We start from the raw sequence: 20180 nt of genomic DNA on the forward strand, positions 1-20180 counted from the left end.
CTCAACAAGAGATCCTACATGTCACAATGAAGATCTTGCACACAGCAACTAAAAACCAACACAGTTAAACAAATAAATTTTTTAATTTTAAAAAAAAGATCAATGGTTACCAGGGTTTGGGGGGAAGGGAGAAAGGGATGAATAGGCGGAACAAATGGAATTTTTAGGGCAATGAAACTCTTCTGATACTGTAATGGTGAATGTATGTCATTATACATTAGTCAAAACCCATATCAGGTATAACACAGAGTGAACCCTAACGTAAACTATGAATGTTAGTTTATAATAAAATCTATCAGTATTGTCTTATCAATTTTAACAAATGTACACCGCTAAATGAAAGATGTTAGCAATAGGGGAAACTGCATATGTGACCAAGGATGAGGAGGTATATGAGAACTCTCTACATACTGCTTAATATTCTGCAAACCTAAAACTGCTCTTTAAGTCTATTCATATTTTTATATGAGACTATAGCATGAATATTTTTGTAACATGCTTTTTTCCACTACCATGTCCATACATTATTAATTATCTTTGCACAGATTGAGCCTGGACACAGTGGCGATGGTAAAGTTAGTCAAGGATGTAGGAATTTAGGGGCAGGGGATATTTACTCAAAGACTCACAGAGGAGAGGGACTAGAAATTGCACGGATGAACAGACATAACTAAGCCCTTGAGTCTGAGCATCTCCAACAGGCTGGGAATTTCAGCAGGGCAGGGAGTTTCAGTTCCTGTTCTGGGAGTCCTGGTGCCCTGCTGGCAAGAGGCTGGCATGACAGGACTGAGCAAGAACAAGATGAAGCCTCAAACATTCACTCTGGAGCTCAGCAATAACCTTCCTGCTAGGATGAAGTGAGCAGGTACAAGAGACACTCAGTCATGATGGTCAGTTGTCTGAAATACCCATAACAGGAATCTGCTGAGGCAATTGGAAGCCTGCAGGGCACCAAGGGAAGGACCTGCTCCACTTCAGCCAAAATGTGTGCACCATTAACCTCGACTTCCCACCTGACCTTTCCGAGTTACATTCCTTTTCCTGGGCATTCTCCTATGTGGCTCTCAGCCCAACTCCCACCAGGAAGGGAGGATCTGCCTATCACAAGACCTTTTATGACCTTTGGGGATGCTTTAGAAAAACTCTGGAAGATGTGGTTCAGCCGGCCTGGGCCTTGTGCCTCCTCGCCCTGGGGGCCACAAAATGGGCTGGGCTGCCACCCCTTAGGCACAGAGTCACCATTCAGAGGTGGGACACATCCATGCTTCTTCCCATCCTGCCTTTTCTGCATCCAGCTGGCAGTGGACACACTGTGCTAAGTACTGGGTCCTATCAGAGGAGGAGACTCCCAGCCCCACTGCTGGTTGTGGTATGTGGAGCCATCCTCAATTTCCTTCAGAATCAGTGAGGCAGGGCATCCCACAGCCCCCATAGCACACCATGAGGAGGCCACAGCCCTTTCTGCCCTTACTCTCCCCTCTGGTAGGTCAGAAGGTGGGAATGCAGAGGTGCCACCTTCTGAGAGAAATGAAGTGTCCAGAACAGAGCCCTCCCATCCGCTCAGGGCAGCCTTTTTCTGCTTCCTACTTCTCTCCTCCAGCCCCTGAAACTCCCTGGTCTCTTAACATTAGGATACCATACCTGCCCCCTTCCTGTGTCCCTAGGCCCATCCTTTTCCTCATATTCTGGGCGTCTAGAGTTTCTCTGTGATCTTTCCTTAGTGCTTGTGTTCCAAGAGTATGTTCAACCACCACGACCTTTCCATACCCATCTGGCCCTCAGCTGACCACCAAATCCTTAGGCCCTAACAGAAACTTGCCGTGGTAACTTCCAGAATCTGCCTCTACTCTACTTCAGCTTTGGCTCTCCATACCACTCCTTCCACCCCCAGCCACGGTACCTTTCCAGCTCCTCACCTAGCCTTTTGAGCCACTGCCCAAACTCCATTACATGTGACAGCAACCTTTCTCCTCTTAATACACTAGGTCTCACCTCAATGCTTCCTTCTCTCTACTAACCACCAGCAAAGTGTCTATTTTTTCCAAGATCATCTCCTGGACTTGGACATTCGCTGCCATCTCCTCACCTCTACACCACCACATGGCTCCAGCAGTTCTCCCTGCATCATCAGTTTCTCTCTCCTTGATTTCATCCTTTCTCTCAACATCCAACATGTTATGTCTCTCATTTTAAAAAAATAAAAACACTCTCTGGGGTTTATCTACAGCTTTCTCCCCATTTGTCTGCACCTCCATGGAACAAACCTCTTTGAAGGAACTGATTACACTTGCTATCACCAATTACTCTCGTTTCATTCGCTCTTGAATCCACTCCAGTCATGCCTTCACCTCCATCACAGGTGAATATGTTTTTATCAAGGCCATTAGTGTTGCTAAATCTAATGGGGACTCTGCATCCTCATCTTTCTTGGCCAATTCACAACTTTTATTGCAGTTGATCACTTTCTCCTTGTAATATGCCAGTATGCTACACTCTTCCAGATTTCCTCCTTCCTCCCTGGTTTCTGCTTTTCAGTTTCCTCTGCTTACTTTTCCTTTTTTTCTTCCCAATTTCCTAACACTGGAATATCCCAGAGCCCAGTCTTTAGACCTCTCCTTCATTTATATTCATTCCTCTAGTGACCTCATCTGGTCCCATCGTTATACATCTCTCTCCATTTCTCTTTCTCCAGCCAGGGCCCTCCATGTGCACTGTGTGGAGAATAGACTGTTGGAGGTACGGTTTCAGGAAGCAGATTATGAAACTACTGTAGTATTGGTAGCAGCAGAGAAGACAAGAAGGAATTGTTTTTTGAATTTTGAAGGTAGAAACAACAGGATTTATTGATAGACCAAAAGCAGACTTTTTAGAAGCAAAAGTCAAGGATGGCACCAATATTTTGGCCTGAACAACTGGCAAGAGAAAGGTACCATTAACTATGTGGGAGCAGGTCTGGTACGTGTGATTGGGTGGTGGTGGCGGTACAAGGAATCAGTTCATTTCTGAAATAAATACTGGATATCCAACTATATACAGTTCTGATTAGACAATTTGGGCATGTGAGACTGTCCACCGCATAAGATAATGATCTCCATGGAGGCGAGGCCTGTGTTTAGGTGACTGCTGTGTCTGACATAGTTTCTGACATGCAGTAAGTACTCAAATACTTTAATTGTTGAATGCAAGATGATTATCAAAGTCATTTTTATTGTGACTCATTTTATTATTTTTATTGGGGACATTATCATCAACTGATTTTCATTCTAGGAGGCATTTATTCCATGCAACTGAAAGGCAATGAGGGTCAAAGAGTCAACAGAGCTATAGCAAGCTCCCAGACAGGTTACCTCTTAAAATCCAATCAATAACAACAAGGTGCAGACAGGGGAGATTCTATAATTTGCTTCTGACATCGGTCATATTAGCTATGTGCTTTTGATAAACACAAAGCACCTCCTCAAAGAAGAAGCACTGCAACACTCCTCTAAAAGTCTTCCCTCCAGATTGTGGGAATATACAGTAGTTATCGATGAACTGTGCCAAAAATGCATTAGATTCCTAGCTATCACTTCTTGTACTATCATCATGCACAATTTGCTTCTCTGGGGCCCAAAGACAGCAGGGAAGCCAGGACAGAAGTCAAGCATGATCTTTACCTTCAGTGTACCTTAGATATGGGTCTTCCTTTCTGAGCTGAAAGAGTCAGGCAGAATGCTTACCTACCTGTGAAATGGGTTTAAGCTCCATACCATATGGGGTGTACGATCTAACTCCTCTACTCTCTCCATCACATACCACATTGAAAACAAGGAGGCACAAACACATGGTTCTTTGCTTAAAGGTATAGAGTTTATTCAGAGAGGGAATGAACACCAGAATATTAATGGAAATGAGATGATGACAGCCTTTTCAGGAGGATGCAGAAGTCTGGGAACCCCTGAGCTCCTTCTTCCTGGACTGGGTACTCTCCTGGGGTAGACAAGTACCTTCTGCTGAGGTAGAAACTGAGACATGGGATGGATTTTCTGGCTGAGTGGCACAAGTCAGCAGAGGACTGCGCTTGGAGCTGCCACTGGAGAGGGGCAGGAAACAGGACTGGCTGGACCTCACGGACTCCATGGACTGTCGCTGGAACTCACTGTCCAGGCACTGGAGCGCGTCAAAGAAGCCCTCTTCCTTCTCCAACTTAGCTCCCTTCATGGGGCGTTTGGTGGAAGGTGGACTCTTCTCAGCCTTTTTTGTCTTGGTTTTGGCCACTTTCTCATCCTTACAGCGGAGAATGCATTCCTTATGCCCTTGACCTTTCATGTCAGGGTTAATCCACTGTGTAAAATGCTTCAGCTTATTTCCCAGGTCGGCTTCTACAGCTTCTGGAAGGATAGGCTCTTGTAAGTATGAGCTGTCTTTACCAGACGCTGCAGCTCTTGCCCCTAGAAAGGGTGGCCCTATAAATTTTGGCCCTGCAAAGTCTGGATCTGAAAAATATGTGAATCCTTTTAAATGCAAACTGTGGAATACCAAGTTGGTCCTATAAGGTCTGGCCCTTTAAGCCCTGAACACTTCCAGACACGGCATTCGCAGGAATCCTTGTTTGGGTGAGGTCATTCACCTTGTTCTAACAGCCTTACAGACTATTCTCATCTAGTCCTTTGGTCCCAGGGAATCTTGGAGGATGCTCTAGGAACTCAAGGTAAGGGAGATGCTGGTGAAGGTACGGACAGGGGACACTAAGCTGAGAGTTTGGAGATGGTGGCTCTACAGATCCAGATAGAACCTTGCTAGTCCCTACTCACTCAAGGCAACCATCCTGGCCAAACTAAAATTTTACCTAAGAAAGATCCTGAAGATACATTTGAGAAGTCAGGGGCTCTTGGAGTTTCAACTTAAAAGTGTCCTACTAGAACCCTGGCACAGCAAATGCTCTCTCTGGATGGAGAGAGATTTGGCACTGCACCCCTTCTCTGTGGTTCTCTGAAGCTTTGCGTTTCCCTATGTCCCTATTCTCCCTGCTACTGCAGGGAGTTATCTAAACAAGGTGATTGGAAACAGCATCTGGTGAGGCTTACTGCTGCGGGTTCAGGCCTGACAGTATTCAGGGTATCACTTCCTGATCTGTGTTGGGACTGACTGCTGCCTCTGTGTCTAGAGGCTTATTTTCTGGGATGCAGGGAACTGAGCTGCTTCCAGGGCCCTTGGAATTCTGTGGACCCAGTGATTTAGGTTCCAACTGCTGCAGATGTTCCAATAGATGTGTGTAGGGACAACCCCCTAGCAGATTTTCTCACATCTTTAATCAAGATGGCCCTACAACATCATCGTGGCCTGGACAAGCAACTATGGGCTGGCCCTGCTGGCCACAACAGATCAGAAGATGTCACTATCCCCTCAGGTCTCCAGGTCTGCAGGCTAGGGGACACTCATACTGGTCAGTATGCTGCCCTGGGACAGAGGCTGCTCGTCATCAGGGGAGAAGAGCAACTGGAGGGACTGCTGTATCTTCTAGGGCAGACCCCAGCAATGGTAAATTAAATTGCCAAATAAACCATTTCTAAAGGTGGAACTCCAGCAGCTCGGGACATGCTCCATAAAAATAATACTACCTTGGCTCCTGAGGATTTTTAAATGGACTTCTCCAAACAGGTAGGCCCCTGGGTCTCAGGAGACAGGCTTCAACACATCTCAGGACTCAGGCTGTAGGGTTTGCTACATCTACAGAGATCTCTGGGCAACAGCTAGCAAGCCCCATGGAAGCTGGAGCTGCCACTGAAGTGGAGGTGCCAATGCAAGGCTTCACAATTGACCAGAGTCAAAAATGGGACATTAATAGAGGCTTGCTGATAGAAAAATGAAGAAGCCCAAATTCAGGAGAGTGGGAAGAACGTGGGTCTAACTGAGGTAGAGGAAATTTTAGACAGTCTGGAGATTAATAAATCATTGGGGGGAAAAAAAGAGATCAAGATTGCCTTTTGGGGTAAGACATTTAGGAATAGACCAGGGACTCAATGAGCAGAAAAGAGGAACTAAGGAAAGACAGCTGTCTTCTGCTGCAGCCAGCACACTAAGGCCTCAGTGAATCCCCCAAGCAGTGGACACGGACGACTTACAAACTGAAATGTGGAAGAGGATAGAGCCAGGATCATAGGGTTTGGGATTTTTTTGCAGTGATATTTGCACAGGGTCCACAGTGGATCCTTCAAAAACAGAAAGTTTGGGTAGACTGGCTTACCTCCCATGAACCTCAGGTCAAGGGAAATAAAAGCCCATCTTTTCAACAGAGGCCTTAGAGGTAGTATTAATGATGAAAGAAATGGTAGTGTTTCCACCCAGGACTGGAAAATTTGGGGGTGGTATGACATAAGCTGCCATAGGAACCTTCCAAAATCTTGGGAATCCTCAGGTATAGATAGAAATGCATGCATTACATACAAATACTTAAAGATATATCAGCGACTGGGGGAGACGGGAACATTAGACGAAGGGAATCAAGGTAATGGGGTATTTTAGGTTTGTGAGCTTGATGTTCAGGGAAAGAAAGGGAATCAGATTTTCAAGGGCTACTGACCTTGTTTCTTCAGAATACCTTCAGAGTTGCTCTTCTTCTTGACATGCTGGTTCACAGGAATCCTAGGCTCTTCAAGGCTCGAAGAAGACAGAGCTCCTGCGTCCAACGGCAACTCTGGCCCTCGACATTCCTGCCTTAGCTGCTGGTGACCAGCCCAGTATTGGCGGATGCTGATTGCACTGACAGACTTGGTGGCTGGCTTAGTGGCTGACTTGGCAGCTGACTGGGTTACAGATTTCTGATTTGTTAGTTGTGACACTGTGCGGGTTGCTGATGGAAGTGAAAGCTGTTTGAAGGGCAGGGACTCCTGACTCTGATCAAAAGAGAGACTAGACATGGACAAAACCTCTAGGCAAGAGGAGCCCTGAGATGGCCCCGAAGAAGTAGGGGTGGTCAGCGTAGTCTCACCCGATATCAACTGCTGAATCTCCAGAGCCACAGAATTGCAGATTTGGCAGCAGGGGTCTGCACACAGGAGCCGACGCACACTCCCTTCCTGAGGAAGCCAGCCCTGGCTGGGAAGGGAAGCATGGCAATCATTTGTTACCAACGCAGTAACATCTGCCTCTTTGCCAGTGTGTGGCCTGAGACAGACCTATGAGCTCTTGCTTTCTACCCCCGGTGCTGTTATTACCACTGCTTTTCTACAGAAACATTTAGCAGGTTAGGGCTAGCTAAACTGGACAAGGTCTCAGACAACTGGTGGGAACACAGGGCCTTGAGAAACTGGGAGGCGGGTGAGCTCTCTGTTGACCTGTGCTGAGAAGCTGAGTTAGGAGAAGGGAACCAGGCAGGTGGGGGAGCCAATGGTTAGCTGATGGGGCAGCACCAGAGACATCACCAGGTAGAACCTGGAGTCAGTCTCACTTGGGGCCACAGAAGTCCTGTGGGAGCTCTGCATTCTGGGGATTAGATGTACACATCTCTTAAGAGTCAATTCCTCATTCTGCAGAGCTCTTAAGAAGGAATAATATGACAAGCTCCTGCCTGAGGGTTGTCCCAGGAACTGGCCTTCCTGAAGACAGAACCAGAGGAGGTAATGTCAGCAGGGTCCAGGGGTCTGCCCTTGAAAGGGAGCGGCTGTAAAGAGAATATGAAAACGATGACTTGTTTATGCACTTAACTATCCATTCTCCTGACTGGGTAACTTGTCTCATGGTTGGGAGAAAACCCACATCATTAAATTCTGTCAAATCCTGACTTCCAGCACCTTTGTGAGCCTAGCCCAGAGCACAGCTGGAAGACCCCTCTCCACTGAGATGTCTGACCCCACCCTCTCCTCCACCAACTCTCACCCAGGGCTCCAGGCTCCATGTGTCTGGCTCCCTCTCAGCCATTCTCCTTCTGCCCAACCCTGCCGCAGGCCAAACACAGAAATTACCACAGGCCATACTAGGAGGTGGGAGACTGCAAAGAGCAAGAGATCACCTTCGCATGATCGAAAGCAGCTCCAACGGCTTGTCAGCTTCTTTCCGGGAATGTCTCCTAGCTGATAAACCAGGAGACTAACGTTACACGGAACAGGAAGGAATTCAGGGATATCCTACAGGAGGTTGAAGGAGTTGAATGATGGGTGACTGCAGACAACCCCCCTCCCCAGTCAGCACTCTGAGGGCACATCTGGGTACAACTTAACCAGGTATGATGTGCTCTCCTAGACCTACTTTCATTACCTTCACAACCACACTATGAGTGAGATAGCATCATCAGATGCCCATTTTATGGATAACAAGACTGGGAGATGAAAAGACCTCTACTGGGTCATAAAACTAGTAAATGACACAGTTGAGGACATCTCCCCTACTTCCTCTTCACTCCCAGGGGAAAGGTGGAGAATTTTGGAACATTCCCAGGTTCTCATTTCCCACCCAAAAAGTCTTCTTGGAGGATCTGTCAACTTGGGGAACTGGAGCAATGGTTAGAGCACCCAGCGCCTGGCACCAGGGGTCACTGAGGGCCAGGGTCCATGCAAGTCTCACCCCCAGGGGAGGGAAGTCAGAGCAGAGACTGGGACTTTACCTCTTGGTGTTTTCTCTTTAGCCCTTTGTTTGACTTTCTGGTGACGCTTAAAGACAAAATAGAGTGTGAAGTGTCTAAACTGGGACAAAACCTGCAAATATTTCCCAAACTTCTTCTGCTTCAGTTCTATACATTCTGCTACCTTTTTCCCTGCTCTACCTTTTTCACCCCATCATTCCCTTTCTCTTCTTATTTCTGATTCATTTCAAACCTCTTCACACTCCATACCTCCACCCCCATTCCCTGAACAAGTTCTGTGGGAAATCAGAATAAGACGAGAGAAAGGGGAAAATGGAATAAAGGACAGGTGGTCTAGTAGACAAAGGACTTTAGCCATCCAAGGCTCTAAAAGTCCACCAGCTGAAAGGATCGCCCAAATCTGAAGGTGTACTGGGATCCAGTCAGGAAACTTCCTCCATTAAAAAAAAAAAAAAAAAAGCAGGGGTAAGGGTAATGAGAAACAGTGAAGGGATAAAACCTTGTCTGAGGTGTAATTGGTTCAGTCATGGTCATAGTGTTTCCCTACCCGGCAGCAGTTCCTGTTAGGTCCCAACTTTAAACCTCGGTGGTTCTTTTTCACTTGCCAAATAATTAATGCAATAATAATGATGGAGCCATAAGTGTAAAAGGGATATCCAACATCCCACAAAATAAAAGTAGGGCTCAACATAATCTAAACCTTACTAGCCATTCCTCTTCCTAGGCTTCCTAGGCTTTAAGGGTCTTAGAACCTAACACCTCCAAATCCTAGACCTATTGTCTCTGCCTCACAGAGCATAGAACCAAACCAGCAGACTGCATCACAAAGCCCTCCTGTTTCCTAAGTCATGCATGGCATCACAGACCTTTATTTGTCTAGGAGAAGCTCATGTGACACAGTGTTAAGGTGAGGGTGTCTGGTTGACTACATGGGTTGCAGAGCCTGAGCCTAAAGATGCCAAGTCACAGGAAGCAAATACTCCTTCATGCCCTCTCTATTCTCTCTATCCTGATGGCTCAGCCTTCAGCTCTCAGATAACAGTCTGGCATCTATCCCCAGATAACTGAGTCTTTATGTACACTGTGTGCCCTAAAAGAGAGATAGTGGATTGGTCAGACAAACTCCATGAACTATATATATCACTGTTCTGAGAAGATAACTAGGAAACACACAAGAGGACAGTGTATACATTATCCTATTAAGTCTTGGACAGTGAAGTTTGATGTCACAGGCAATAGGTGGGCAGTCATGAAAAGGACTGTAATTATTGTGGCAAGAAAAGGACATAGCTTCTGTTCTTTTAAACAACTTTCTGAGTTAAAGGAGTGCTCCCAGTCTGTGTGATCAAGCTTTTGATGGACGAGAAGAAACTGTAAACAGTGCCTTCCAAGGAGGAACATGATTGAGGCTCACTTCTGGAGCTTGGTTTTCCAGAATGGCCTTTACAACTCTCAGTAGTATCCTGTGGAGTATCCACTCATTGAGGTGAGTTACTGGCAAGACTAAGGACCACAAACTTGGGCTCTTGGGTTGAATCCACCATGGAGTGGTTGGCTGAAATGTTTATGAAAATCTGAATCTGAACACCTTTAGGCAGGTCAAGCTTTTTTCTGCTCATTCTTAGTACCCACCATCCCCATGTCCACTGATTTACATATTAATGTTAACTTCATGATCCCTGTCAACATTGTGATATGCCTCTAAGACTCCAGGATTTCTGAATTTCCTAAGAAATTCTTGCCCTGATGAGAATGGTCCCATAGCCCCCAAATTCTCAGGCTCAAAATCTCTGAAGAGGCTATTTGGTCCTTCCTCCAGCATTCAATCTACCAGTGAACAGATGTGGTGAGCCAACAATCTGTGTTCATCCTTAAGCTGCCCAGTCTCAAAGGTACAAAGACATTTGAGTTATATTACCTGCCTGCTCTCAAATCAGTTAAAAAATCTAGTTTCAAACACAAAAACTAATTCACAATCAAAAACCCACCTTATTAAGAGTTGAATCAGGACTTTCCTGGTGGTCCAGTGGTTGAGAATTTGCCTGCCAATGCAGGGACATGAGTTCAATCCCTGGTCCGGGAAGATTCCATATGTCAGGAGGCAACTAAGCCCATGTACCACAACTACTGAGCCCATGCTCTAGAGCCCAATAGTTGCAACTACTGAGTGCTCTAGAGCCCATGCTCCACAACAAGAAAAACCACCACAGTGAGAAGCCTGCACACCACAACTAGAGAATAGCCCCTGCTCGCCACAACTAGACAAACTTTGTTGCTTTGTGCACAGCAACGAAGACCCAGCACAGCCAAAAATTTTAAAAAAGGGTTGAAACAAGAACCAGCATTACTAGGAGCTTGGAAAGAAGAGTGTAAGGTGTTATTTAATGGGTACGAAATTTCTATATGAGATGATGAAAAGGTTCTGGAAATGGACAGTGGTGATGGCTGCACAGCACTGGGAATGTACTTAATGTCACTGATGTACACTTAAAAGTGGTTAAAAGAATAAAGTTCATGTTGTATATATTTTACCACAATTTAAAAAAAAAAAAAAACAGTCATTGGCATGAGGAATTTTTTTGCTATCTATAAGGAAGAATATTCTGAAAATAATTTGGCAAAGAAACAGATTACTGAATATTTTTCTTCAATGTCCTTTTTTACAGAAGAAAATAAAAATAAAATAGATCCTTAAATTTAAGATAATTTAAGAAGAGTCTCATCCTGAAAATGGGATGAATTTGAACCATTTCAACATTTTTCCTAAACTTGCAAAATTCTGTAATATAGGAATGAGAAGACATTTCCAATTAAAGAGAACTGAATGACAGGTTGTGTATATGTGTTAGTCGCTCAGTCGTGTCCGATTCTTTGCAGCCCCATGGACTGTAGCCTGCCAGGCTCCTCTGTCCATGGAATTCTCCAGGCAAGAATACTGGAATTGGTTGCCATTCCCTCCTCCAGGGGATCTTCCCCCCAGGAATCAAATGCAGGTCTCCTGCATTGCAGGTGGATTCTTTACCATCTGAGCCACCCAGGAAGCCCAAATGACAGGTTATTAATAATTAGTTAAAAAGCAGCTTGCATCGGCTTTTTAGCAGCAAGTCAAGATACCTAAAAAGTGACTTGAATTTTTTACAGTTGTCATTATTCCTCCCCAACCAAGTTCATGCTTCCTGCTCTGTGCTGCTGCAAGCGCTCTCAGTCTCCCGTTAACCTGACCCAATGTAGCACTGTGTGGTGCGCAGGGTCCTCCCCAACCCCGGGCTATGAATGTAAGTAATTAACAAACTTCTGTCAGGCTTATAAGTCCAGCATCAGGTGTCGTACTTTCAGACATCCCCAGGACCCCAGAGTTACCAACAGGACAAAGAGGAGGTGCACACAACACTCCATCTCCTACCCAACCCACTCCTGCTTCCTGCAGCTACTGCTGCAACTTCGCTCAGTCTCCCAATAGCCTCTTTGCCCCAGACAAAATTATCAAACTTGGCAAACTTGGTACCAGCTCCAACCTGTATACTATTTACCTTAAAGATAATCCATGGCCGCTGTCCTCCCACTAGGCCATTAAAACCATCTGCTACAGACTCCTCTACTGCAACTTACCCAGACCTTGCTCTTCCATCTCAGAGATGAGGAGGTAGAGCCGAAGACAACCTTATACCTTTCTGCAGACCAGACCTTTAGTACAGGCTTATATATTGATCGGGTACCTACTGACAGAGGGTGCTTGTGTGGATGCGACAGAGGGATCAGCGTCTTCCTAAACAAAGGCATATTTGCGTAATGAACACGCTGTCATTTTTGATGATGTGGACATGGATTGTCACATTTGCCCTTCCTGCCACATGGTTTACTGTGAATGGCAAACAAGGGAGATGAAGTACATCAAAGGCCTCTGTGGACTCTACACAGAGTCCTGTGTGGAGGGTACACAACTGCAAAGGATTCAGATTTGTCTGTTTCGAAAAAACTTGCTAAAGCAGGACCCTGCTCTCGTAATAATGCTATAGTGCCACAATTATAACAGTAGAATTTCTTCGGGAAACTGTTCGGGATTATTGATTCATATGCAACATGGGTCATATCATAGCCCAATAAAGAAAAATCCTCACAGGACACTAGTGTGATTTTGTCCCTCCACACAAGCCTTATGAAGGAGCTTTGCTGTGTCTCATTCTCAGAAAACACTAGTGAACATCTTTAGATGTCTCACATGATGGGGACAGAGAGGCACAGTTGCTGCCATTCAGAAGCAACATTTTTAGACACTAGCATTTTTATTAATGCCCAAGTGTTGGACAGGGAGTTAGACAAGAAGACCAGCGCTCCACAGCAGTCACTTTGCTATGCAGAAGTGTAGTAAAATGATAGAGGCACCAGAGGGCAGCACTTGCCTACCCAACGTGTCCCAAGGATTCTGTGACAGAAACTTTAAACGGCCATCTGTTGCACTGCCTCCCAATCCTGGCCTTACATCAAAATTACTGGGAGGCTTATCAAAATATAGACTTCCTGGCCTCACGCCAGACTTAATGAATCAGAATCTCTACAAGCAGGGTCTTGTAACCTATGTATTCAATTTTCAATAAGTGTCAAAATAATTTTCAAGCAACAAACACCGGGCTTTGGGTGTGCATTTGGGAGCAACGGGACTGCAGAGAACAACAGTGCTTCCTCCTACCCCAGTTTCACTGACATACAACTGGCACATAACACTATGAGTTTACGGTGAGGTAAACAATATAATGATTTGTTATATGCAGGCACTGTGAACTGGTTACCACAATAAGTTTAGGTAATGTTCATCACCTCACTTAGATTTTTTTTCCTGTAATATATTCAGGTCAGGAAGCAACAGTTAGAACTGGATATAGAACAACAGACTGGTTCCAAATAGGAAAAGGAGTACGTCAAGGCTGTATATTGTCACCCTGCTTATTTAACTTATATGCAGAGTACATCAGGAGAAACGCTGGGCTGGAAGAAGCACAAGTTGGAATCAAGATTGCCGGGAGAAATATCAATAACCTCAGCTATGCAGATGATACCACCCTTATGGCAGAAAGTGAAGAGGAACTCAAAAGCCCCTTTATTGATGAAAGTGAAAGAGGAGAGTGAAAAAGTTGGCTTAAAGCTCAACATTCAGAAAATGAAGATCATGGCATCTGGTCCCATCACTTTATGGGAAATAGATGGGGAAACAGTGTAAACAGTGTCAGACTTTATTTTGGGGGGCTCCAAAATCACTGCAGATGGTGACTGCAGCCATGAAATTAAAAGACGCTTACTCCTTGGAAGAAAAGTTATGACCAACCTAGACAGCATATTCAAAAGCAGAGACATTACTGTGCTAACAAAGGTCCGTCTTGTCAAGGCTATGGTTTTTCTTGTGGTCATGTATGGATGTGAGAGCTGGACTGTGAAGAAAGCTGAGCACTGAAGAATTAATGCTTTTGAACTGTGGTGTTGGAGAAGACTCTTGAGAGTCCCTTGGACTGCATGGAGATCCAACCAGTCCATTCTAAAGGAGATCAGTCCTGGGTGTTCTTTGGAAGGAATGATGCTAAAGCTGAAACTCCAGTACTTTGGCCACCTCATGGGAAGAGTTGACTCATTGGAAAAGACACTGATGCTGGGAGGGAATGGGGGCAGGAGGAGAAGGGGACGACAGAGGATGAGATGGCTGGATGGCATCACTGACTCAATGGATGTGAGTTTGAGTGAACTCTGGGAGTTGGTGATGGACAGGGAGGCCTGCCGTGCTGTGGTTCATGGGGTCGCAAAGAGTCGGACACGACTGAGCGACTGAACTGAAGAACTTTTAAGATCTACTCTTGGCAACTCTCAAACACATAATATCATTAACTACAGTCATCACACTATACATACATCAGAACTTATTAATCTTATAACGAATTCTGTACCTCTTGATCGTCTTCATCCATTTCCCCCACTCCCTCTCCCTGACCACCGATCTATTCTCTGAACGAGTCTGGTCATTTATTTTTAGATTCCATACATAACTAAGATCATATAGTATTTGTCATTCTCTGTCTTGAGATATAGTTCACTCAGCATAATGCTGTTAAGGGCCATCTGTATTGTTGCAAATGGCAGGATTTCCTTCTTTTTTATGGCTGAGAAATATTCCATGATATCATATTCTATATCCATTCACTGCCAACAGATGCTTAGATTGTTCCAAGTCTTGGTTATTAAAAATAATACTGCAATGGGCATGGGTGTTCAGATATCTCTGAGAGATAGTGATTTTCTTTCAGGTACATATCCAAAAGTGGGATTGTTGTGTCAAATTTAAAGCAACTTTATTAAAAAATTCCTCCTATAATAGATGAGTTTGACCATCTCTGGTCATGACCTAACTTAGACAGTGGTCTATAAACAGAAGTTAAGAATTCAGGAACACAAGGAAGAAAGGAGAATCAATCCTGACAGAGAAAAATTACTATGTGCCAGGCCCTTTACACATCACATCATTCAGTCTTTATCATCAACCCAGACCCAGGTATTATTATCCCAAGTTATATATGAGGAAACTGAGTCACCTATAAGTAAAGTTACTGCAGATGGTGACTGCAGCCATGAAATTAAAAGACACTTGCTCCCTGGAAGAAAAGCTATGACCAATCTAGACAGCATAATAAAAAGCAGAGACATTACTTTGCCAACAAAGGTCTGTCTAGTCAAAGCTATGGTTTTTCTAGTAGTCATGTATGGATGTGAGAATTGGACTATAAAGAAAGCTGAGCACCGAAGAATTGATGCTTTTGAACTGTGGTGTTGGAGAAGACTCTTGAGAGTCCCTTGGACTGCAAGAATATCAAACCAGTTCATCCTAAAGGAAACGAGACCTGAATATTCATTGGAAGGACTGATGCTGAAGCTGAAACTCCAATACTTTGGCCATGTGATGCGAAGAACTGACTCATCTGAAAAGACCCTGATGCTGGGAAAGATTGAAGGCAAGAGGAAAAGGGGATGACAGAGGATGAGATGGTTGGATGGCATCACCAACTCAATGAACACGAGTTTGAGTAAACTCCAGGAGTTGGCGATGGACAGGAAGGCCTGGTGTGCTGCAGTCCATGGGGTCACAAAGAGACGGACACAACTTAGCAACTGAACTGTAAGTAAAGTAACGTTTGTCTGAGGTCATATAGCAACTTAGTGGTGGATAGTTAGTTTCTAAATTCCACTAAGACTTGCAACCTTCAATCCAATCAAATTGAGAGAATACAGACATACCATATGATTATAAGATGTTTGAAAGTGCAGTCTACTCACATGTTCAGTCATTTTTGAAAAGGGCCACCATAAATAAAAGGAACTTAAAACAAGAGCCGAAGAGCAAGTCTGGGTCCAAAGGTGTCCAATGTCATCCAGATCATACCTACTTATCAGTTATGCCCCTCAGGCATCAGGCTGTCACAGCCCAGTGACATTAGCATCTGAGTGCCCCATTCACACTCCTGGTTTGATTATAGCCTCATCCAGTATCTTCTGACTAGAAGGTAACTTTCAAAGTAAATAAACCTATATAAAGAGAATAACCTGACCAGCAGGTGGGAGTACGCCAGGTCCTTTGCAATTATATTTCCCAGTGAAAACTACTACATTAGCATGATGATTTATGCCTTAGACTCTTTTCAATTTAATTATAGTTGATAATTCAGTTTACATACAGTGGGTTTCCTGAAGAGACCAATTGGCTCAGAGAACCCTGTTAAGATGTAGTCTTTCTACTTTACAGCTGAGGAAAGTAGTATACTTGGCTCCTAGTTCTCCCTCCTTTCCATTTCTCATGGTTACTCTCCATCCTGCTGACCAACTGCAGAGGTAGGGAGGGCCATTCTAAACATCAGGCTCCTGCAGTGACAACAATCCCCAGCCTTCTCACAGGGGAGAGCAGCACCACTGCTTCTCAGCCCAAGCTGCCTTCTTCTTGTGTTTCTCCCACTAGTACAGAGTCAGTTCAGTCACTCAGTCATGTCCAACTCTTTGCTACCCCATGGACTGCAGCACGCCAGGCCTCCCTGTCCATCACCAACTCCTGGAGTTTACTCAAACTCATGTCCATTGAGTCGGTGATGCCATCCATCTCATCCTCTGTCGTACCCTTCTCCTCCTGCCTTCAATCTTTCGCAGCATCAGGGTCTTTTCAGATGAGTCAGTTCTTTGCATCAGGTGGCCAAAGTATTGGAGTTTCAGAGTAGTATCTATTACAGACTGTTTATACAATAAAGCATTGGGTGGAGGCAAAAAAGTTTATTCAGAAGTGAATCCCGATAACTTTAAAGTAGGAAATAACAGTCAGAGAAGGCAACCCACTTCAGTATTCTTGCCTGGAAAATTCCATGGACAGAGGAGCCTGATGGGCTCCAGTCCATGGGGTCACAAAGAGTTGGACATGACTGAGCACGCATGCACACACAAAAATACTCAAAATAGCTCAGAGTGTGTCTGGTACAGATAAACTGCTATATGAGTCTCCTACAAAGAGGAGAGGGATTATTTTTGGCTGAAGTGATCTGGGAAAGCTTCATGATGTAGAAAACAGCATTTAACTTGCTGCCTGAAGCAGAGAGAGGATTTTAATTAGTGAAACTGGAAAGAGAGAGTGATCCACATGCAGGAGTTAGCATGCAAAAAACTGCTGGAACCTCTGTGTAATGGTATGTGGAAATAACAGAGGGATTTCTGAAATATTTATTTTACTCTGGGTACATTTTATTCTGTATATATTCGATCTTAATGAAGTGAGGTTTAGATTTCATGTTGTTTTTGTGTATAAACTAAGGTTGTGGATATCTCTTTGTGCGTGTATTTTTCTGCATCACGTGGACATGAACTGTGGAGATGGGTCTCCTAAATCAGACCATATGTATCTCTAGGTATAAATGTCTGTGTGGGTGCATTTCTCTACAGATTTTCTGATCTTTGTGGGTGTGTGCACATGCAGTCCTGGGGGGATGGGAAGGAAAGAGTAGAGGTGAGGAGGAGAAGGAAGAGGGGAAAGAGAATGAGAAGTTGTTGAGGTAAATCTGTGTCTGAAGCTCAAATGTGAATCCTACCCATCATTAGTATTTTAAATAGTTGATAATTGATGGTGCCATCATCCTTGGAAGTTCTTTTTCTAATAATAAAACATTTATTGGTAAAGGACAGCATCTCAAAATGCTATCTTTTATCCATCACATTCAATGTCTTTTCAAATATCTTTTCATTTGTCCTTCCTTTTATCCATTTTAATCCTCTTTTTGGATTTTTTTTTTCTTTTGGTGTCTTTTTTCCTTATGCTCCCAGTCCTAGTAATTTCTTTATTGGAATTTTGTCTTTCTGTAAGCTTTCCCCCTCTCCTCTAATTTAGAAAGCTAATACCATACCCTGGCTCAGACGTTAAAGAGTCTGCCTGCAATGCAGGAGACCCAGGGAGACCCAACCTGGGTCAGGAAGATCCCCTGGAGAAGGAAATGGCAACCCACTCCAGTATTTTTGCCTGGAGATTCTCATGGACAGAGGAGCCTGGTAGGCTACAGTCCATGGGGCCACAGAGTCAGATACGACTGAGCAGACTTCACTTTCACTTCACTTTCACCCACACCCCAGAAAACAAGTGTTTTTAATTTGGGAAAGGGGTACTTCATGTGGTACCCCTAAAATATCTTTAAAGATATTTCAGATTTGATCTTAGGTTTTTATCTTCACTGTCACTGCCACAGTCAATTCAACAAATTTTAACTGTGTGCTTTGGTGTATGTCCACAGCACTGTTCCAGCTACTGAAGAAACAGGGAAAAAATACCTAGAATAGTCAACCAATTATATTAATGATCATCTTTAAGTAACCAACTTTTCTTTTCTCCAGACATAGGGAGAAAACTAGAAGACAGAAAAGCACGAATGATTTAGCTAGTTTTTCCAAGGGCATCTACTACATATCATCTTAAGAAAACTAAAGTAGCAAATAAATCCAGTGAATTTGCATATTTTTTCATATTTTTTAATATATTGCCATTCCAAGAAATGAGAGTAAATCGAAATTATGTTTAGTGAGCAGTATTTTTGCATCTGTTTCTTAGATATAATTCTGGTATCCAAAGATGGTTTATTAATTAACTTAGTCATTTGCTTAATTATTAGGCTCCTAAGGTTAGTCAAGGATCTGGAAATATAATTTTAGCTAATATATCCTTATGAATTCTAGAATTCTAAGGACTTCATAATAATTTCAGAAACAATGGCTTGCTGCTCCTGCTGCTGCTAAGTCGCTTCAGTCATGTCCAACTCTGTGCGACTCCACAGACAGCAGCCCACCAGGCTCCGCCGTCCCTGGGATTCTCCAGGCAAGAACACTGGAGTGGGTTGCCATTTCCTTCTCCAATGCATGAAAGTGAAAAGCGAAAGTGAAGTTGCTCAGTGGCTTGAAAATCACCCAAATTTAACACGTCATAAATCTCTGAATTGAAAGCATTCAATGAGCCCCAAACAGGACAAATTAAAAGAAAATAATATCCAGACACATTATAATCAAGCTTCTTAAAACCAACGATAAAGAAATCTTGAAAACAATGAGAGAAAAATACTGTTATAGTTCAAATGACTGAATTTCTCATCAAAAACCACACAGGCCAGAAGATGGTGTAACAACATCTTTAAAGTGTTAAACATCCACAATGTTATAACCAGTTAAAATATCCTTCAAAAATGAAGATGCACTAATATGCACCCCAATGTTCATAGCAGCAATATTTGCAATTGCCAAGATATGGAAGCAACCTAAATGTCCATCGACAGATGAATGGATAAAGAAGATGTGGTATATATACAATGGAATACTAGTCAGCCATAAAAGAGAATGAAATTTTGCCATTTACAACAACTAACCTTAAGATGACTAACTTGACTAACCTTAAGATGGATTTAGAGGGTATTTATGCTAAGTGAAATAAGACAGAGAAAGGTAAATATTGTGTGGATCTAAAAAAAATAAAACAAACTAGTAAATATAACAAAAAGGAAACAGACTTACATATAGAGAACAAACTAGTGATTGCCAGTCAGGAGAGGGAAGAGGGGAGGGGCAATATAGGAATACAGGATTAAGAGGTGTAAACTATTATGTACAAATAAAGCTACAGGATATATTATATAACACAGGAAATATAGCCAATATTTTACAGTAACTATAAACGGAGACTTAAAACATAAATCACTGTTGTACGCCTATAATTTACTACATTGTACATCAACTATATCTTAATTTTAAAAGTATTAAAAAATGAAGATGAACTAGAAACATTCTCATAAGAAAGAAAACTAAGATAATTTTAGTATTTCTTTCAGCTGTGAAAGAAATGCTAAAGGAAGCTCTTTTGGCTGAAGAGACATGATCCCAGAAAGAAATGTGGAACTTAAGAAATCAAGGAAGAACAGAAAGGGTAAATGTCAGGAAAAACAGACTATTTTTCTACTCTTAAGTACTTTAAAATACTTATGAATGTTGAAAGCAACAATTACAATACTGTATTTATAGATGTAATACATAAGATACTGATAAAGAGACATGATAAAGGGAAATTTGTGGTTGTAAGGCT

General features: G+C 43.3%; 1 protein-coding gene across 7 annotated transcripts in view; it reads right to left on the reverse strand.

The window, feature by feature from the left end:
• Nucleotides 1–3827: 3827 nt before the first annotated feature.
• The window catches only part of SPATA31F3 (SPATA31 subfamily F member 3), a 103005-nt gene continuing 86652 nt past the window's right edge, over nucleotides 3828–20180 (reverse strand). For 2 of the 7 annotated variants that reach the window (XM_086415667.1, XM_086415666.1), the window contains exons 3-6: nucleotides 8582–8627; nucleotides 7991–8051; nucleotides 6563–7077; nucleotides 3828–4370 (exon numbers count right to left, since the gene is read on the reverse strand). In XM_086415667.1, the coding sequence (XP_086271793.1) occupies nucleotides 3910–4370; nucleotides 6563–7077; nucleotides 7991–7998 (984 nt within the window). In that variant the 5' untranslated portion in view covers nucleotides 7999–8051; nucleotides 8582–8627 and the 3' untranslated portion in view covers nucleotides 3828–3909. Of the gene's footprint in view, nucleotides 4371–6562; nucleotides 7078–7990; nucleotides 8052–8581; nucleotides 8628–9107; nucleotides 9340–20180 lie in introns of those variants that run through there. The other 5 variants (XM_086415669.1, XM_086415668.1, XM_086415672.1 and 2 more) reach the window with 4 other exon arrangements.

The sequence above is a fragment of the Bos grunniens genome, chromosome 8 (genome assembly GCF_055505025.1).
Source record: "Bos grunniens cultivar Pamir isolate PY7600 chromosome 8, Bosgru_T2T1.0, whole genome shotgun sequence".
NCBI lineage: Eukaryota > Metazoa > Chordata > Mammalia > Artiodactyla > Bovidae > Bos > Bos grunniens.